The sequence below is a fragment of the Sarcophilus harrisii genome, chromosome 2, assembly GCF_902635505.1.
Source record: "Sarcophilus harrisii chromosome 2, mSarHar1.11, whole genome shotgun sequence".
NCBI classification, from domain to species: Eukaryota; Metazoa; Chordata; class Mammalia; order Dasyuromorphia; family Dasyuridae; genus Sarcophilus; species Sarcophilus harrisii.
The window spans coordinates 212,305,217-212,325,196 of NC_045427.1; the positions used below are offsets into that span (position 1 = coordinate 212,305,217).

General features: G+C 36.6%; 1 protein-coding gene across 1 annotated transcript in view; it reads right to left on the reverse strand.

Annotated features, from left to right (window-relative positions):
- Window positions 1-19,980, reverse strand: part of PLB1 (phospholipase B1) — a 208,047-nt gene that overhangs the window by 24,089 nt on the left and 163,978 nt on the right. The window contains exons 47-52 of the mRNA XM_031951326.1: window positions 17,888-17,955; window positions 16,215-16,258; window positions 15,898-15,997; window positions 12,076-12,127; window positions 10,948-11,028; window positions 7,107-7,172 (exon numbers count right to left, since the gene is read on the reverse strand). Coding sequence (XP_031807186.1) covers window positions 7,107-7,172; window positions 10,948-11,028; window positions 12,076-12,127; window positions 15,898-15,997; window positions 16,215-16,258; window positions 17,888-17,955 — 411 coding nt within the window. The remainder of the gene's footprint in view (window positions 1-7,106; window positions 7,173-10,947; window positions 11,029-12,075; window positions 12,128-15,897; window positions 15,998-16,214; window positions 16,259-17,887; window positions 17,956-19,980) is intronic.

Here is a 19,980-nt window from a genome sequence, read left to right on the forward strand (position 1 = left end):
ATATACAGAAAAAGGAAGAAACATAACTTCAAAGATTTTTTCAGTGATGAGAACTCGCATTTGTATTTCAAAATAATATAGTTTAAAGAGAAAAAAGAAAAAAAAATTCATGTAAATTTTTCCTTTTCCTCCAACCTAATGAATATCATTTAATCAGTAAAAAGTTTTTAAGTTACACGTTAATGTACATTAAATCATATTTAAAAATTTTTGAGCCTCAAAACAATCTAACGAGTTGGATACTACAGATATTATTAGTGCCCATTTACAGATGAGGAAATGAAAGCTCAAGGTTAAGTGATTTGCCCATTATTGCACAATTGGTAAAGGTCAGAGAGAGGATTTGAACCAAGACTTTCTAATCCCAAGTTCAGCCTTCTAGCCATTGTAACATGTTGATCAAACAGAGAATCAAAGGATCACGGAGTTGAAATTTGAAGGGACCTCAGAAACCCTTTAGTCAAACCCTTCACTTATAAAAATTTAATTTATTTTTGAGTCTGGTTTTCCTTATCCTGCCCAGTCTGGAAGTATAGCAGCTACTCACAACCACAGTACTACTATTGATAATATGAGGAATTTTGATCTGTTCTATTCTGTTTCTAACTTGGGCTGGTTTGTTCCTCTTTAGGCAGCCTGGCAGACCCCAACTCCAAGGTGTTTGCCATATTGGTAAAAGAGTGCAGATAGCAGACTGGCTTAGCCTACTATAGCTCAGAACAGGCCTCTAGCCTCAGCCTTCTAGTAGTTGGAATGATAGTCACTCTCCTGGTCAGCAAGCCCTTAATTTACAGAGGAAGACACTGAAATCTATGAAGTTAAGTGATTTGTCTAAATCACAGGTCATATCAGAGGCAGTATTTGAACCTAGGCCTGTCTGATTTTAATGCCAGTGCTCTTTCCATTGTTCCATGGATTTTTCATGGAAGAAAATAGGATAGGCAAGATAGGCTGTTTCATTTAATAAAATAATTTGGATGACTATTGTTTTTAAAAATGTCGCCTAGCCTATTAAAACAGGACAGACATCCCTCAAATATCTTTTATTGACCTGTGGAATTGCAGCTGGCTCACTGTCTGTGACTTTGAAAGTGTCTTCTCAAATTAATTTTGGCAAATAAAGCAAGTACATCATCATTGTTTTCTGCTGAACATGGAAAATTCATCTGGAAAAAACCACATATTCTAAAAATGAGATGGCCTCCATATCTAATTTGGGAATTATATGAAAATAACAAGGAGCTTTCTGTGGAAAAAACAGCTAGCTTTTCCTGAGGAGTGACTTAAAGTAGTGTTGGATGGGCACTTACAGACAGGCAGGGTAGAAGGTTGGTACCAGTTTCATAATTAGCTCATGCTCTGTTCCATTACTTAAGGATCCATTAAGATGAAGGTAGGATTTGAGATGGCATTTGATTGGATTTGGAAGAATGACTAAATTGGAATATAATCAAGGTCAACTAGACGGACAGACATGATGATATGATGCATGCTAGGAGACATTTCCCTTTCCACCTCACCCATATATTCTATCATCATTGATGATTAAAATTTTCCTATTAGAGGACAGATTTTGGAGTTTATAATTTACATATGCAAACATCCCTTATTATGCTTGGTCTCAAGAATTTGTACTCTTTGTTATGAATTATTTTATTAGACATCTATTTTAGGACAGCCCTCTGTTGAATGATTGGTCAATTTAAATAGGATAGATAATTCCAGGATAAAGGACAATTCAAGTTGAAGGGTGCTGAAACTGGAGCTGTAAAGACCCAGAAAATAATCATCCACCTATTTGACAACTGCCAAGACTAGTCTTGTTTATAAAGCTCTTCTACAGGAGAGGCCTTGAGATAGTTCACTGAGCCAACCATTTAATTTGGTGAAAATGGGTTTCAAGCCTTGAAATTCATGGCAGATCAGCTAATACTATTAGGTCCCTTGTAAGCCCATAAAACTGATTTTAGGGATTTGTAGCTTACTCATAGCCTTTTCCCTATGTGAAAAGGTACTACTAGTTCACTCAAAACAAATGAGTCACAATGGAAGAGTGGGGTTATTTCTTTGAATTGTTTCATCACATCCCTTGAGCCTAGGATGGCCAGGGAACTATTTGGGTCAATAGACACCAGAGGAATAAATACTCTTCTTCTATGAAAAATATCTCTACCAATGTTGAAGAGAGGTTGGTCCAATGTGCACAAGAAGGAATTAGTAATGAGGATGTTTACTGAGTATCTTCTGTGTGCTAGACACCAGAAATATAAGGCATCTTACATTGTACTGGGTTGGATGGGGATCCAGAGTTCAGGGATGTATAGGGATTACCACCGACTAGGTACCCATTTGGACGCTTGGAATGGAGATAGCTCTAGATTTGCACATCTCATATTTCCTTTATAGTAAAACTAAATTAAAATGGTGAAATACAAAGATAGTGGGACCATATGGAAGAAATACTTTTTTGGTGGCATAAAAAACTGAGTATTTCTGGAGGACAACATAGCAATGGGGAACAAGTGCTATAAAATTGTTTGTGCTTTTTGAGTTATTGATTTTTGAGGATGAACTTCAAGGAAATAACTTAACAACCACATAATGTATGCATGTACTAACATTGCCAAAGATTGGAAGAAAATTTGGAGTAATTCTTTCAAATAATTTAATGTTTATTAATTTTATTCTTATAAAATTGGTTATGTTCATATCACCATCGTCATCATCACTGAAATTGTGCAGGACTCATAATATTAAGTCATTCTACCTACAATCCCTTATTTTTTATTGTCTAAGAACACTCACTAGTCATAGAATGGTAAAATTCTACAAAACTCCTCCCCTAATTTCAGTGAGTAAGCTTTTTCTTGTGAACTCTGCTGGCTTTGTATTATACCTGTTGCCTTATGTTACTTTGGGCGTGTGTAAATAGAGAAAAACTAATCTCCTGCTCTATACAGCTCCCTCCCTCTACAATCTATACCATGAGACAAGCATGGAATTCATTTATTCCTCAGTCTTTGCCCATACTCTGCCTGGAGTGTCCCCTCATTTACTCTTTTTTTTTTTTTTTTTTTTTTTTTAAATAATAACTTTTTATTGACAGAACCCATGCCAGGGTAATTTTTTACAACATTATCCCTTGCACTCACTTCTGTTCCAATTTTTCACCTCTCTTCCTCCACCCTCTCCCCTAGATGGCAAGCAGTCCTATATATGTTGAATATGTCGCAGTATATCCTAGATACAACCCTCCTTTACTCTTTGCCTATTATCTTTTTCTTTCTCTCTTCCAGACCAATAAAAATAGCACTAAATGCCTACCATGTGAGTCATTTTTCTAGGTTTCACTGTGGATTTAAAGATGAGTAAGACACTTTCTGCCCCAATGAAACTACTTCACTCTAAGGTATTAGTAATTATGTGTTGGAATCTTTCCTAGGAAATCTTCCTTATAAGTAACAATCTTCCTCTCAAACCTCACATACTACTTTGCTTTGCATCTCAGTACATTTATCACATGTTGTGCATTATAACTACTTGCATTGATGTCTTGTTCCTCCATAGTTCCTTGAGGGCAGGGACTGTTTTATCTAAATTTTGTATCTCCTCCCAATGTTTAGCAGAGTTGTTAATAAACATTTGTTATATTATCTTCCTGTCCACCCTTCTTTTATTCCAGTCATCTGTCATTTGCATCTGCTTCTCTTAGTCTTCCCAATCCTCCCTGTCTAATCCCTGCTCTTCATTTTTGATGAGTCTGAGCTTGTGCTTTTTATACAAGGGTGTCTGATAGCCTGGGTTAGTATGTTATTTAAGCCTGGATTAGGGTGGTTTTAGAGAAGTGATCCAGGTCACGTTCCAAGATAAGACTAAAGATATATTAAGATTTTTAGCAGCAGTCATATTGATTACTCTTGAAAGGCATCAGTTGTGTGGTAAATGACATCACTGTAATTTTCAAAGAACATTCCTTCTCTCCTATAGACCCCTCTCTCCTTGACTGGCTGACTACAAAAATACATTAGATTTGGTTGACCAAAATGTCACCTTAAAAGTTCTCCAAAAGGCTGTCTTCCGACCATATATTAATATCATATAGGATTCCTTGAAATATATAAAAGAGACCAGTTTGCTCAGCAATCCATGATTACAGTAACAAATGAGTCTCAAAACAAAGAGAAGCATGCTCATAAAAAGTATCTGTCACTGTTCCTGCATGGAATAGAAGTCCAAGAAAACTCTCTTCTATGGAGCCTCTTCCTCCAGCATCACAGACATTAACGCAGCCATGCTTTCTCATACTGTACAACTCTTATTTTCCATGTATTCCCATTAATCCTCTACAGAGATGGACTCTGATGAGCTGAATGAAGGCTTTTCTCTATACAGGTACAATGCAGTCAGCCCTATAGTCTCTATCCATTCATTCTCCTTACACAATTAGTCCACTCTCTGTTCTACATCTTTAACACCTCTCCTTGTGAAAATCATGGTGAGTAATACATAACAATCAGTTTATGACTGCTGTCTACCTATGCCCTTTAGGATTCTTACAATTCTGACTCTTCAGAGATTGTTATATTCTATGAATTGCAATCATCTAGTGTAATGGGAAAATTATATATATTGACAAAGGTGGTTTTTTTTTTAAGGAAGTAGCTTAAGATTGTCAAAAAGGATTGCACAATTTCCCACGTGCAATCTAATGTCATCTTCATACTCTACAAAGCCATCTGCAGAGTTTTTCCAAAACATATGTAGTAAAGGTCTAATTCTATTGGTTGTCCATCAAACTGTATAAAAGTCTAGACAGCAAGCATCCTTTTGGTATTTTACTTGTGAATAACTAGAATGAACTCTTTTAGAGATTTCCTCTAGAAATCAATTGAGAAGACCTTGAAACATTTTAGGCTTTGACACAATCAATAAAACATTTATAAATAGGAAAATCTGGAGGTTTTCTATAGTGACTCCTTCTTAAATTTATATTCCATGCTGGACTTTTGCCAGGACAGGGGCAAATATTTTATACAAGCATGTTTTATATTATTTGTTTTATGTCTGACTTGTAATTAATAATTTGTGGATTGTTAAACAAAGTGATTTGTAATTATTTATTTTTGAGAAATGAGCTGTAATATTAACACAAGCATGGAGGATAGTGTTTTAAAGGAGAAACTTCATAGTGAAATTTTGGTCAGTCAAATTAAATGCATATTTGCATGAACATTAAGTACAATAAATGGACTCTTGTATTCTCTATATCTTTTAGTCATTTGTGTGACTATAAAATAGTCTCCTAGATATTATCATTTAAGAAAACCTGACTATTCCCTTCTTATGATTTCATTAAAGATACTTTTTTTTCCTTACAAAAATAAATCATTCTCTAAAGGAATCTATAGAAGATTTTTTTAAAGGTCTGTGAGTAAGCAGTTTTGTATATTCTCTCAGTCATCCTTTTTGGCAGCAATCCCAATACTCCAAATCGATGTTGCCTTTGGCTGTCATGTTTCTCCACTTGGTAAGAAGAAAAATTATTTGTTGACTGAGGTGATTTGAGGCTTTCATGGCCTTCTCATTGTGGTGCTTTAATTAAACTCATTAAACTTCCTTAGGAAATAAAGTCTATGTTGAAAATGAATCTGGAGCTGAAAGATAACTCAAAAATCATAAAGTCCTCTTCCTGGGGAAAGTGAGGCTCACCATGGTTAAGGGAATTGCTCAAGGTCAAATGGGTGGTGATTGTCAGAGAGAGGATTTCAACCGAGGATCTCTGACTCGTTAGTGCTTTTTTCAAAAGCAAACATGAAATCAAGTTTTCGTATTTTTATCAGTTTCCTAATTTGGGGCATCAATAACTTATTTGAATAGGCCAGATCTAAACTATTTTAACATCTTCTCAACTACATGCTTTCCTTTATTTTGCTTTTGAAAGGAATGTGCAACCCATTCAAGTTGGCAAACCAACTTGATGGGCACATGTTGGGTAATTATTGTTCACTTTCTTCAAGCAGTTTGTGATAGGGAAGGTAAGGAAGAGAAAAAGGAGGGTCTACTTAATATGTTGCAGGTCTTCTTCACTTTACCCTGGCATTATGAGGATACTAGTGGAGCACTTCAAGCCATCAACCTGTCATACCTTACCTTTACCACATGACCATCCCATCTTTTCTTCTGATCATATAGTTCTTCAATGATGTGAGGGGAATGCCCATGAGAGCTCTTACTATATTTTTGAAGTGGCTAGAAACTGGAAACTGAATGGATGTCCATCAGTTGGAGAATGGCTGAATAAATTGTGGTATATGAAAATTATGGAATATTACTGTTCTGTAAGAAATGACCAACAGGATGATTTCAGAAAGGCCTGGAGAGACTTACACGAACTGATGCTAAGTGAAATGAGCAGGACCAGGAGATCATTATATACTTCAACAACAATACTAGATGATGACCAGTCCTGATAGATCAGGCCATCCTCAGCAACGAGATCAACCAAATCATTTCTAATGGAGCAGTAATGAACTGAACTAGCTATACCCAGAAAAAGAACTCTGGGAGATGACTAAAAACCATTACATTGAATTCCCAGTCCCTATATTTATGCACACCTGCATCTTTGATTTCCTTCACAAGCTAATTGTACAATAATTCAGAGTCTGATTCTTTTTGTACAGCAAAATAATGTTTTGGTCATGTATACTTATTGTGTATCTAAGTTATATTTTAATATATTTAACATCTACTGGTCATCCTGCCATTTAGGGGAGGGGGTGGGGGGGGTAAGAGGTGAAAAATTGGAACAAGAGGTTTGGCAATTGTTAATGCTGTAAAGTTACCCATGTATATATCCTGTAAATTAAAGGCTATTAAATTAAAAAAAAAAAAAAAAAAAAAAGAGAGCTCTTACTATGTACAGAGATATACAGATGCCCTTTATTACAACTGGGTTCTCTTGCATTGGGGCAGAACTTTTTAATTTTTTGTGTGTCATAAACTCCTTTGCCAAGCTGATAATGATACAGTTTCTTTCAAAGAAGAATGTTTAAATGCATAAAATAAAATATATGGGATTACAAGAAACAAATAGCAACTTTTACCTCTTTATAGAAGATGTCTAGTGCCTGTTGGAGGGACTGGACATAATTTTTCGCCGAGTGAGCTTCCTGCAGGGAAAGAAATGAAGAGGTCATTTGTTACATGTTCATTCTCTATGAGAAAGAAAAAAGAATGATCAAAGGTCTCTAAGATATCTGGACTTGATGCTCTGTGAAGCAGACCAATTCAAAGAAATGCATGGCTTGAGTTTTAGAAAGGATAGCAAATTCTCATTAGCTTGAATTCAGAAATCCCAGGCAAAGAATATATGTTTAATAAACATTGATGCAATAATTTTAGGAGACGGGAGGTGTCATGTTTATAGCTGGGGTCAGGTAAACACAGAAGAAAGCTATAGATGTGGAAACTAGAAGTAAATTTGGTGGAGAGGGAAAAAATAGCTTCAAGAAGAGTAGAAGAACTTCTCTAAATTATTCTCCATAATTTTCTAGTTCTCAATATGAACAAGACCCAGAAACCTTTTCATCACCTTTGGTTCCTTTAAGATTAATCAGGGAAGGAGAATATCCATACATATAGTGAGGTGGGACAGGAGATAGAAATGAAACTGAGCTTTCTACTGGGCAGAACTTGGCAAGAAAGTATTCCAAGTAGTTGCTGTTACTTCAGAAAAAGACATTTGTAATTGCTGGTTCTTTTCCTAAAAGTAGGTCTGATTTCTTTATATTCCTAGCCCCATCCTTTATTTCCACAGAGGGTTTCATTATCTTTTTTCTCCACTCTTCCAATCCTTCTCAGGGCCTGCTAGACTCAGGTTCCAAAAGAATGAAGAGACAAATGTGGGATCAGAGGATTCCCTCGTAGCAAAGATTTGCAAAGGGAAAACAAAACCAAATCCTAGATATAGGTTGAATGGATCAAGAAATGAACTACTGTTTATTTAAAGAATTGAAGCCCTTCCTTCCAACTGATGTGGACTGAGTTCACACCTACTGGTGGCAGCATTTGAGTGTTTTGGTTTTTTGTAAATGCTAAGGAAAGAGGATTAGAGTTTAATATATTCTGGTGGTGTTTCTTAGTCATTAATCACACCTTGCTAACATGAGCAATAAAGTCAAATGGATGTCTTCAGAAACTTAGAATGCAAGGTCATGTATTTGGGGCTAGAAGGTGCTATAGAGAGCACCAGGTACAATCTCTTTATTTTACTTAATTTACTATTTTATTTTACTTAGATCATTACATAACTCATCATTTGAACCCAGGTCGTCTTCTACCAAATCTAGGGTTCCTTCCACTACTGCCTTGAGTTACTGACATATTAAGATTTAGAAACTAGGTATCTGTATAAGAAATCCATGCCCTTTCCTCCATTCACTGTTTGTTCAACAAGTATTCCTTAAGTACCTACTACACATGCTATTTCCTATATGAGGCTTTCCTCTGATCTTTCTCTCTAGTTACCTCCACTGTCCCCTCTGAAACTGCTTTATATGTATTTGATATCTCCTTATCTGTGTGCATGCTGTTTCTTGCTTTAAAAGGCAAGCTTCTTTGTGGAAAGATACCATTTACTCATAGCACCTGAAACATTGCCCATTACATAGTGCTAAGTATGTATGGGAGGTTGGATGTGATTCTTGCCTTTCCTTAACCCCTCTCCTCTACTGGTGTAGTAACAGAATGTAGTCATACATCATTAAGGTTTTAAGGCATCAACAAATTGTAATACCTTCAGATTCCTTTATGAGGTATGAACACAAATCTAATTGATTTAAGAAGGGAACAACGTGATTGAGCAAACAAATTAGCCATGCCTTTGAGGATTTTAAATAGCTAAGACCTGGATGAATTTCAGCAATTTGAGAGTGGGAGAGATTGCAAGCTAGAAATTGCTTGTGGAAGAGGGAGGGATGTGAGAGAGAATTTTTCTAGATTATGTAGTTTTGAAGGGGAATTCCTGGGCTGGGAAGAGATATTGAACATAATGTATCTAGTGGGAAAATAGAGATTAAAAACTAAGACAGAATGGATTCAGAGACAGTCATCCATGAGAGGAAGTGATATTAACCAGCATGATTCCAAGCAGAAGAAGAGAGAATCAGGTTATGGAGAAGAATAAGTCTGGGAATGCAGCTGAATAACTCTTCTAGCAGAAATGATGCACACACAGGAAACTGCATAAGGATTCTAGAAAGAGAGAAAGGACTTCCATGACCTACAGTAATAGGAGTTGAGTTGTCTTTAACATATGAATATCTTGTACATGTGCTTAAATTCCACTATAGCCTAAGTTTGAGCCTACTTTTTTCATTTCCTATTCCTAGTTCAATTCCAATTCCTATTACAGAATTCTCTTGATGTCTTTGGAAAGACATACCCATGAGTAGGGGTCTGAAAGCTGTGGATCAAAGGTAGAAAACTGAAAGCAAAAAGGTTTATTAGCATTCTAAGGAATGCTGTTCTTGCAGATTTACCTTTCTAGGGTACTGATTTATTTATTTATTTTTTATAACCTTTCAGGCCGGCTTAAAGTACATAGCTAATCAGCATTCTGTTGATGGACAGGAGCTTAGGATAGGTAAGTAAAGCATTTCATGGTAGAGAAAAAAAGTGATCAAGGTAGAAGGGGGCAATTGGAATGCAAACAGCAAGATTTGTTATTGGAATAAGAAAACATTCCCTGTTCAAGGGCAGGAGATGGGGAAGAAAGATGATAGGTAAAACTGCATGCAGGGTTTCTTATCCAAGGACAAGTAGTAGTTAACAATATTACAAAAGATGAAAATGTGTTTTGCATAACTATACATGTATAACCTATGTCAAATTGTTTGCCTCCTCAATGTGGGGAGGGAAGGAAAGGGAGAGAATTTGGAATTCAAAATTTTTTTGGGAAAAGACTAAATTTTTTTTTTTTACAAGAAACCGGAGAAAAAACAAAATACTAGGTAAGATTTAAAAAATCTTTTAAAAAATTCATGAAACCATTCAATATGATGTGTCCTTGAATAGTTTATATTAACAGATTTTATTTCTCTTTCAGTGGTGTTTGTAGACTTACTAGTATTGGGCCAATGTACTTGAAGGATCAGTCCAACACAATATTGCAAAACAATTTTGTTTTCTATTCCTCCTCCCTTATTCTGTATGTAATTGTGGAAAGATATACTCTAGGTTTATAGGGATAATGCTTTGAAGTTATTGTTTTTGTTATGATGTCTTAGTAAATTTATTTAACATCTACTGGTCATCCTGCCATTTAGGGGAGGGGGTGGGGGGGGGTAAGAGGTGAAAAACTGGAACAAGAAGTTTGGCAATTGTTAATGCTGTAAAGTTACCCATGTATATATCCTGTAAATAAAAGGCTATTAAATAAAATTAAAAAAAAAAAAAAAAAAAAAGAATGTAGGTTGAATGAACTAATGAGCCCAGAGATTGAAGGCAGAGATAACTACATGAGAATTCATCTCCTCCCCCAGGTAAAAAGCAAGCTCCTCTCAAAGGCAAAGGACTGCTTCTTTTTTGTTTTTCTATATTCTGGGACTAGAACAGTACCTGCCATTAGCAGATACTTAATATATGCTTGTTGAGTAGAACTGAATGTCTTAGACATTAGTATTAACTGTATACATCAGTGTAAGAAAATGTACTTTATACCTCCACATTTTCAATTGATGAAGATACCTTTCCAGGGAAGCATTGCTCAGCAGTTCTAAATTGGAGAATAGAGGATTGTGGATATTTAGGGAAGACAGGAAACTAAGACTTGCTAAATGGAGTGTTTACAAACCTTGGAATGATTGATTATAGTTTTGTAGAAGAGGGGAGTCACGAAGCATTAGGTATCAGGTCTCTTTGGTGTGGGTTTGAGCTTGTACTTACCGGGTTTTCACAGTACAGACAGAGGTCATTGCTTCCAACAAAGATCGTGATCAGCTTCCAGTCTTCTGCCAGGTTGATTTCCTGAGAGATTGAAGACCCAGACGTTTAGAACACAGAGGTGTGAGGGGGCTGTATAATATTGCTATTTGGGAGTCAACCCCTAGCAAGTTTTCTTCCACTTTTCATTTTAGAATAAGACCCTAGGAAGACTGGCTCTTCTTGGGACTGATCCTGAAGCGAATGATGAGGGGAACCCAGAATTTGTTGCTCCATAATAATCCACTGGGACTAAGCACCACAAAGTGTTATGGCACAGGTGCATTTATCAGGGCAGTGGGGAACAGATTTTATACTGAAATTCCCTTCAGAAAGCTGCAGCTGTTGGAATGACTAGAGATGACCTAAGGTGTTCCAACTGGTATGATACTGGGGCTAAAAGAGGAAAATGAAAATATGAGCAAACCTTCCAAGATGTCTCTATAAAGAAGAAAGAATAAACAGAGAGAGGGAAGGAACTGATGTTTATACAAGAGGAATTGAGGGAAAGAGGAGATCTCCTGCATTGTGGTACTTGATAAGACTCATTGAGGTCCTAGAGCAGAAATGGGAAGCTTGCTCCCTCTTTAGCTGCTGCCATAACAGGATTCTTGCTGTTATTATCAGGAGCTAAATTCCAAAGACTAAATCATGGAGAAAAAAATGTGCCTGCAAGGTTTCAGAGAACAGGGCTAAAGAGCTGAAGGAGGGAGAAAGAGGAAGCATGGAATGAGAATTCTATTTTTAGAATGCAGCCTTTACATAAACAGGTTTCAGTGAAGCAAAATCCGAGTTGAGGTGGGAAAGAGATAAAGTCCAGGGCCAGGGAGACAGTCCCTTGCCAATCTGATTGTTTTATCGACTGCATCTTCTCTTCTTCCAAGGGCATAGTATTAGGAGAGGAGAGATAATTAACCTCATGGGGAAGGGAAGCAAAGTTTAACACATTCTGGATCCCTTTTTGGTTCTGTGACTATGTTTACTTGGGGTGTTCTCTGAGAGATGCAGAAGATGAAGGTGGAGGAGAATCCCATGGCCTTCCCTAACCCAGGTCACCTCCATATTTTCCTAATGGTGGCCCCAAAGACTCACCAAGCTGTTCTTCATTTTGTCCACTAGTTCCCGGGCCTGGCTTGGCATGTCTCTATTCAGGGAGAGAGAGAAAAGCTGAGATGAGGTTCAGAAACAAGTGCTGTCTAAGGGAGGGCTGGAGGCAGACGATTCTGTGCAAAGGGCAGTGGATGGGAGGCCAGGCACAGAGGGTGCAGACTCCCACTCTGTTATAAACCAGCTGGGTGACACAGGGTAAGACTCAACCTCTCTGATCTTCAGTTGCCTCATTGTTTAAGTGTCACTTACCCACCTGAAGGCAGAGGTTTGGGTCCCTTCCAGCCTTAAGATCTCTGATCCTCTGGCTGATGCTAGGTGAATACATATATTCTCACTAGCCAGCTCTATTTACTAAAGGGATGGATGAATGTAAAAAAAAAAAAAAAAAGGATGTGTTTTAGGATAGAGATACAGACTGAGCCTGTGAATTTCTTCTGTATTTATTAAAGGCGAAAGAGCAAGAGACCAGGAAGCAGTAAATGTGGATTCAAATCCCAATTCTGCTAAGGAAACCATTTGACCTTCTGTTTTTTTTTTTTTTTTTTTTTTAAGTCCAGCCAAAACCCAACCTTCTACAGGAAATCTTTCCTAATCCTTTTAAATTCTAGTGCCTTCTCTTTGTTGAATATGTTCAATTTATCCTGTCTATACTGTGTTTGTACATCTTTATTTGCCAATTGTCTTCTCCACTGGATTCCTTGGAGATCAAGGAAACAATTAACACAGCTCTTTAAGAGCAGGAATAATCTTCTGCCTTTCTTTGTATCCCTATTGCTTGGGACATAGTAGGAGCCCACACATAAGAGGTACTTAATTCATGTTTATTGATTCATTGACTAAGTTTTCTGGGTTTTAGTTTCCTGGTTGATTTATAAAATGGGGGATGGTGGAGCTGGATTATTTCCAGGGTATTTTAAAATCCTAAATCTCGTACCCTAAGAGGCCAAGTATAGGAACGGTAAGAACAGGAATGAGAAGAAATAGAAACAGACTTGAAAAATCAACACAATGAATCAACTTCCTTTATGATTATATTAATAATGAGTAACCACAACACTGCAACAATATAATGCCACTGAGACTCAATTTAATTTGTGACAAGAAAGTCTCATTGCTTGACACTGAAGAATTGCTATCATTTCCTATGGTTCTGAGACTCAGAGAATGTGGATAGTCTGAAAAAAATACTGATGGGAAAAGGGAAGTGAATCAAATCAATTAGAGTTCCTTAGACTTGGCAGAAAGGGGGAGGAGGGAAACTGTTGAAGATACTATTGTACCATGCAAATGGAAAGAACAAAAGAATAAAACTGAATGTTCCACAATGACAATGACCAAACTTGGCATCATAGAAAGTTTGAATATATGTATTTACCTCACTTTTTGGCTAATTTGTAGGACTAAAGATATGGAATATTGCACATGCTTTTATACACAATTAATGTAACCATTGGCTTTGCAAAATTACTTTTTTTTTTTTAAAAAAGGTAATTTTTAAAAAAGAGATCTGGTCATATTGATTAATGTTGCTGCTCCTTAGTTTATTTAGAAGTAGTGCCAATTTCCAAATTCTGCAACCTTGCTCATAAGCCCTGAGGACACACCAAGGAACAAAGTTCCACTCTATATTCTCAACAAACTGGCTTATTTGCTATTTTATGTTGCTGCTGTTCATGCCTTCAGACTGATCTCCTAAGACCATACCCAATGGGGTTAAGTCTCTTAGCTCCAAACTCCTACTCTGGGACTATGCTTCTTCCCTTCCCTTTCATTCACCAAGATTAACACTGGAAAAGTTACTCAAATCAATACTTCCTTGTTTCTGGAAAGGCCAGGTTGTTCCATAGATTTATTGCTCAACTCATCATCCCAGAACGTTCCTAGCTAAAAGCTTATTTGCTTGATTACTATTCTCCCTATTAGAATGTTAAGCTCGTTGAGAGCAGGGGTTGTCTCAATTTACTATTCATATTTCTAGAGTGGCTCATAGTTTCCTTAACATAGTAAATGCTTTTTTATCATTTTTTTCATTCCTCATAAACTGCATTCTGCCTTCTACCTCTCTGTCTTTGCATAATCTGCTTCCTACTCTTATGATGCTCTACCTACTTGCTTCTTAGAGTTTGTAGTTTCCTTCAAGACTCAGTTCAAATGCTACCTCCCACATCAATCCTGTTCTGATTCCCTAGTTTCTAGTGATCTCCTCCCAAAATACTGCTTATTCTTTACCTTAGCTATCACTCTTTTCATTGAATCAAAAGACCATGTCCTGAAGACAGCTCTAGAACTCTTGTTTTACGGCCCATGATGTCTCAAACTGTCAAGTATTCCTCAAGGCCCACTATATGAAAGTCAGTTCCAGCCATCTTCATCACTACACACCCAACCAACCATCTTACAACCAATCATTATCCATTCTCTCACTCTCTAAGTGATACATTCACTGTAAGATATGAGATACATTCTCCAATCACTGCTATCTTAATCAAATCAGTATAATCATTCTTTTAGAAATAGTATCAATCTATATCCCTGTGATTCCACTTATCATTTCAGTGACTTTCCAAACTGAACCACTCCTCCCCTTTGCTACTTCCCTATATTTGTCCCCTTATTAGAATATAAGCTCATTGGGAGCAAGGCCCATCTAGATTTTTAAAAATTTATTTTCCCAATGTTTAATAGTGTTTTGCACCATAATAAGCATTGCATAAATGCTTTTTTATCATTCATTTGTAAAGATTTTATATTTATTTATCTGGATACATGTAATTTCTAGAATATAAGGTCTTTGAGGGCATTCACTATTTTGGTTTTTTAAGGCACATAGTTTGTGCTTAATAAAAGTGTGTTGGAGAAATAAATGAAGCTGCAAAGAGGCAGGTTTAGGCTTGATGGAAAAAACTTCTAACAATGAGAGGTATTCAAAAGTGAAATGAACAGCCTCAGCAAATTGCAGGCTTTCTCTCCCTGCAGGTCTTTAAGGTAGGACTAAATAACGTTTTGCAGATTACATTGTAAAGGGGGTAGAAGAGATGGCTGCTAAGGTCCCTTCTAACTCAGATTTGGAGCCTTGGAAGACACCTGAAAGATCAGCTACTGTAGATATCTCTCTGATGCATAAATCTATATATTTTTTTCTAACAAGAACATGTTCAGTTTCTCTTGAATATTTAGAAGTCATTCATAATCTCTCTGACCCTCAGTTTCCTAATTGCTGTAATATTAATATTAGCTTTGCTTATAGAGTTATTTTGAAGATCAAATGAGATGAAGAAAGAACTTTGTAAACACAAATTGTGCTACAAATATAAAAGATTGCTACTGTAAAGTTCTAAATTGCTGTTTTATAAGTACTATTTACTTGACTATTGGGCCCTGGATTTGTTATCATTAATTAACTGCCTAGGACTGGGAACCAAGGAACCCAGAACCTCTTTTTTGGGGGGGGCGGGGGGCGCTCAGTTGCCTTATCTGTAAAAGGAGATGGTTAACAGAGATGATCTCTAAACGCATCATCCTGTGGCTCAATTTATCTCCTCCATCTGGCTCACTGCTCTCCCTCATTTAGCTTTCTATTCCTCCTTTCCCTCCTTTTTCCATTCCCATCCTTCTCACTAGATAAGGTCTTAGATTTAGAATTATAAGAGATCAGAGAGACCATCTAGTACAATTGCCTCATCTTAAAGAAGAGGAGAAACTGAGATCCAGAGAGGATGAATGAAGTGCCAGTTAGAATTTGAACCCAGGTGCTCTCACTCTGAATCCCGAGTTTACTCCATGGCTTCCATTAAGTTTACTTACTGTGCCATAGCCCCTTTCGCTGCTACATTTAGGCCAGCTTTCTCCTTCAGGGTTCCAGTGGAAAATCCATAGAGATGGGGGTTAAATTTCTTCAAAATATCTTTGCAAGAGGGAAAAGGAAAAAAGTATAAATGAGGAGATTCAGTGGACTTCAATTAGAGGGTCTTGAGGGATGAGAGTTATAGAGAGCTCAGAGTTTTTAGGTCTTTCCATTTTATAGAGAAAGGTTTCCCCTTCCTTTTTTCATCACAACCTGACAGAAGGCAAACTCTCTAAATGTGGGTTTCCAGAAAGGAATGCTTGCTTATGTTACTTACTTGGTAAAGTGGTGTGAGTTTCTAAGACTCCATCTCCTCCAATACTGGGGGAAAGAAAGAGAATGACTTAGGTAGAAATCAGTAAGCTTTCACTGAAAAGTCAAAACAGCAAATATTTTTAAAGTACCTATTTTGAATAATTGTTCTAGAGGAAATGAAAATTTAGATAAGACATAATCCTTGTCCTCTTTGAGTTTACTGTCTAGTTTGTTGGTTGGTTGTTGTCTTTCATTCTTGAAGAGGAACAAAATGACATCGATGTGTCACAGTCAAATTATAGTGTGTCCAACTGTGGCTGAAGAAAGCCATATGAGTCTGGAATGCTCTGCCAGAGGTCAGGCAGGAATAGTACCTATAGTATTTGGGGGGGCTTCTTTAAATTTGTGCATCTTGTGTTTCTTCTGAGCTAATTCAATTCTGTTTTGCTCATAGAGCACAGCACCTTCTCTGATAAGGGCATGCCATGCTGGGCAACCCTATGCCAGTGTCTCCCATGTCAATTCTAAAGTTATTAAAAGAGACCTTGAGAGTATCCTTGGATCACTTTTTCTGGCCACTTTGTGAGCTCTTGACCTTTGTAAGTTCTCCATAAAATAATCTTTTTGGCAAGCGTACATTTAGCATTTGAACATTGTAGCCAAAACAACAGAGTTGTATTCTCTGCAGTAGAGTTGGAATGGTTGGCAGTTTAGTTGGAGAAAATCTGGTATCTTATCTTGCCAAGTGATCTTTAGAATCTTCCTAAGACAATTCAAATGGAATGGAAGTGGTTCAGTTTCCAGTATGATGCTGGTATATTGTCCAAGTTTCATAAGCATCGTAGAAGATAACTATCCTCTCAGTGCCCCAGATATCTCTAAGGCAAAAAAATTATAAATAATGTACTAATCTTCATTGGCTAAGAGATTTCCTTGCCAAAACTCCTTATATGAAGGAAATCACAGGTTCATTTTTAAAAAGGAAGAGGGGAATTCCCCTTTCCTTGCAGAGATGGGGGTATTATGGGACATGGTTTTTATTCTTTGTGATAAGGAATGGCTTATTGGGTAGAGTAAATGAAGATAAAACAAAAGATGAAAGATAAAAACAAAAGATATCAACAAAATTAAAATTAAAACACCAAATGATAACGGCAATGACAATGATAATAATAATAATAATAAAATAACATATTTTAATAGATGGAAAGAGGAAACATTTCAGGCATAGGGAAGGTTGCTAAGGATGTCTAGACTACCTCCATCTGAACAGATACTAGACATAGAGCTCATATTCATATTGAGCTTCAAAGTGTACAAAGTATTTTCCTCACAACAACCCCATGAGGTATGTAGTACATGTATTGCCATCCTTTTTTAAAAAATTAAATCATAAATGATAAATTTTATCTTTATATTTTATATTTTTTTATTTGTATTACAGATGATGAAACCAAGACTGAAAGTTCTTAATCACCTGCCCAGGATTACACAGATAGCAAATTTCAGAGCTAAGATTTGAGCCCCAGTCTCCTGACCCAGATCCAGATTTCTGTTACATCATGCTACCTCTTAGGGATCCAAAACCTTTCCCTCAGAAGGGTTAAGGATAATTTTCTTCTGCTTCAGATAAAACACAATTAAACTGTCCCTAAGAAACTGAGTCATCAAAGGAGGAATCAAGAGGAGCCTCACCTCCAGGATAGTCCCCTCCAAGCCGTGGACAGGCCAGTGATGTTTTTTGCTCCAGCTCCTACAGCTGTCTGGGAAAGGCAAATGGAAAGGCAAGTGTGAGCAGTGTGAACTCGGGGTCCTGAGAAAATCTTTGTGATTTGGGCAAGTGGTAGGATGGTAAGTGTCCTAAACTGGGAATCAGAAGACTTTTGCTGTGTCACTCACTACCTGTTTGACCTTTAAGTCATTTAACTTGTTTGAGTCTCAGTATACTCATTTGTAAAATGAAGGTGTTGGACTCTTATGTTTTCTAACACACATATATAATTAAATACATAAAAAAGATACTGGAAATATCAATGATTTTCCTGCAAAAGTAACTCTTGGTATAGAAACTCCCTTCACCAACATTTCCAACTAGGTCTATTACTTAGTAGATCATTTCTAAGCAAATTGTCTAAGATCCAGAGAGGTTAAGTCATTTGTCTAGGAGTCACATTGTTGGCATCAGAAATAGAAATTAAACCCAGAAATGGAATTCTTGCCATTAAACCATAAATCTATCCATTATATCAATTATTAGTAAATTTTTACTATTACACATGATAATATTGATAAAAAGTATAAATAGAAACTAATATTTATATTGTACATTAAAGTTCATTCAATACTTTACATATTTTGTCTCACTTGAGATAAAACAAGTCTCAAAACTACTCTCTGAGGTAGATACTAGAGGTATTATCATACCCCATTTTACAAATGAAATCAAGACACAGAGAGGTTAAATGATTTTCTGTTGATCATACAGCTTAGAAGTATAAAAGATGAGATTAAATACTATGTCTCTCTGACATGTCTAACACTTCAGTTAATAAATGTTTAATAAAGAGAGGTAAGTAAAAAGAAAAGGTAGTAGATGCTAAGTGACCAATTCTGAATTCACATAACACCTTCCATGGAAACAAACTGTAGCAGTTGACCCTGTTGACCACCTTAACTGCTTTCTCCTCCCTTGGTTTCTATGACAACACAGTATTCTGATTATCCTACCTCTCAACCCATCTGTTTCTTCTGTCTCCTTCAAAGGCTCCTCCTTCCACTCCCCAAAGTAGAGTGATAGGCCCTCTGCTTTTTAATTCTCCCTAAGTATTAGCTTTTCCCCTACTTCTTATAAACAGACCCCTATCTTTCCCATCCTTAAAAACAACACAAAATAAACTAAACAAAACAAATCTCATTTGATCTTATTCTCTCTATCAGCTATCATTCTTTCCTCCCCTGCTGAGCTAAACTCTACAGGAAAATTCTTCCTTCCACTCACTTTTAAACTTGCTTCTACAAGACTCTCCTCATACTTTTTAAAAGTACTTCCTTCCTTCTGCTAATTATCTCCAATTAAAAAAAATTACATCTACAATATAAAAAAATCTTATTCATACATAGTTTTTTGTATTGTCTTCCCAAATAGACTGTGACAGCCTCTAAAATAGGGACTATCTTTTGACTTTCCTTTCCCCATTCATTACTTTCACAGGCACATAGTGCCTGACACATACTAAGTGCTTAATTACTAGCTTTTAACCTCATCAACCTATTGAAACAGATCTCTCCAAAGTTAACAAGGATCTAAGTGCTAAATCTTGTATGCTTTTTTGATCTCTCTGCATCCTTTGATCTTGAGAAATACCCTCTTCTTGATATTCTTTCTTCTATAGATTTTTCTAATACTCTCTCCTAGTTTTCCTCATGTTTGTCTAACTATTTTTCCTTAGTCTTTTTTGCTGGGTTTTTCTTGAGGTCCTTAGGTTCCTAAAGCCCTCTTCTTTCTCTATACTCTTTCACTTGGTGATCTCATCAGTTCCCATGGGTTCAAATCATCTCTCTCCAGGTGACTCCAAGAATTATGTATTTAGTTTTAATGGTTTTCCTGAGTGTCAATTATCATTTTAGATATCTCAAAATCAGTATGTTCAAAATAAAATTCTATCTTCTCCTTCCCTCAGTTCTTCCTTCCTTCCTAACTTTTCTAATATTGTTGAGAGTGATACCAATCTCCCAGGCTTACAACCTTGGTGTCATCCTTAATACCTTACTTACATTCTTCCCAGTTA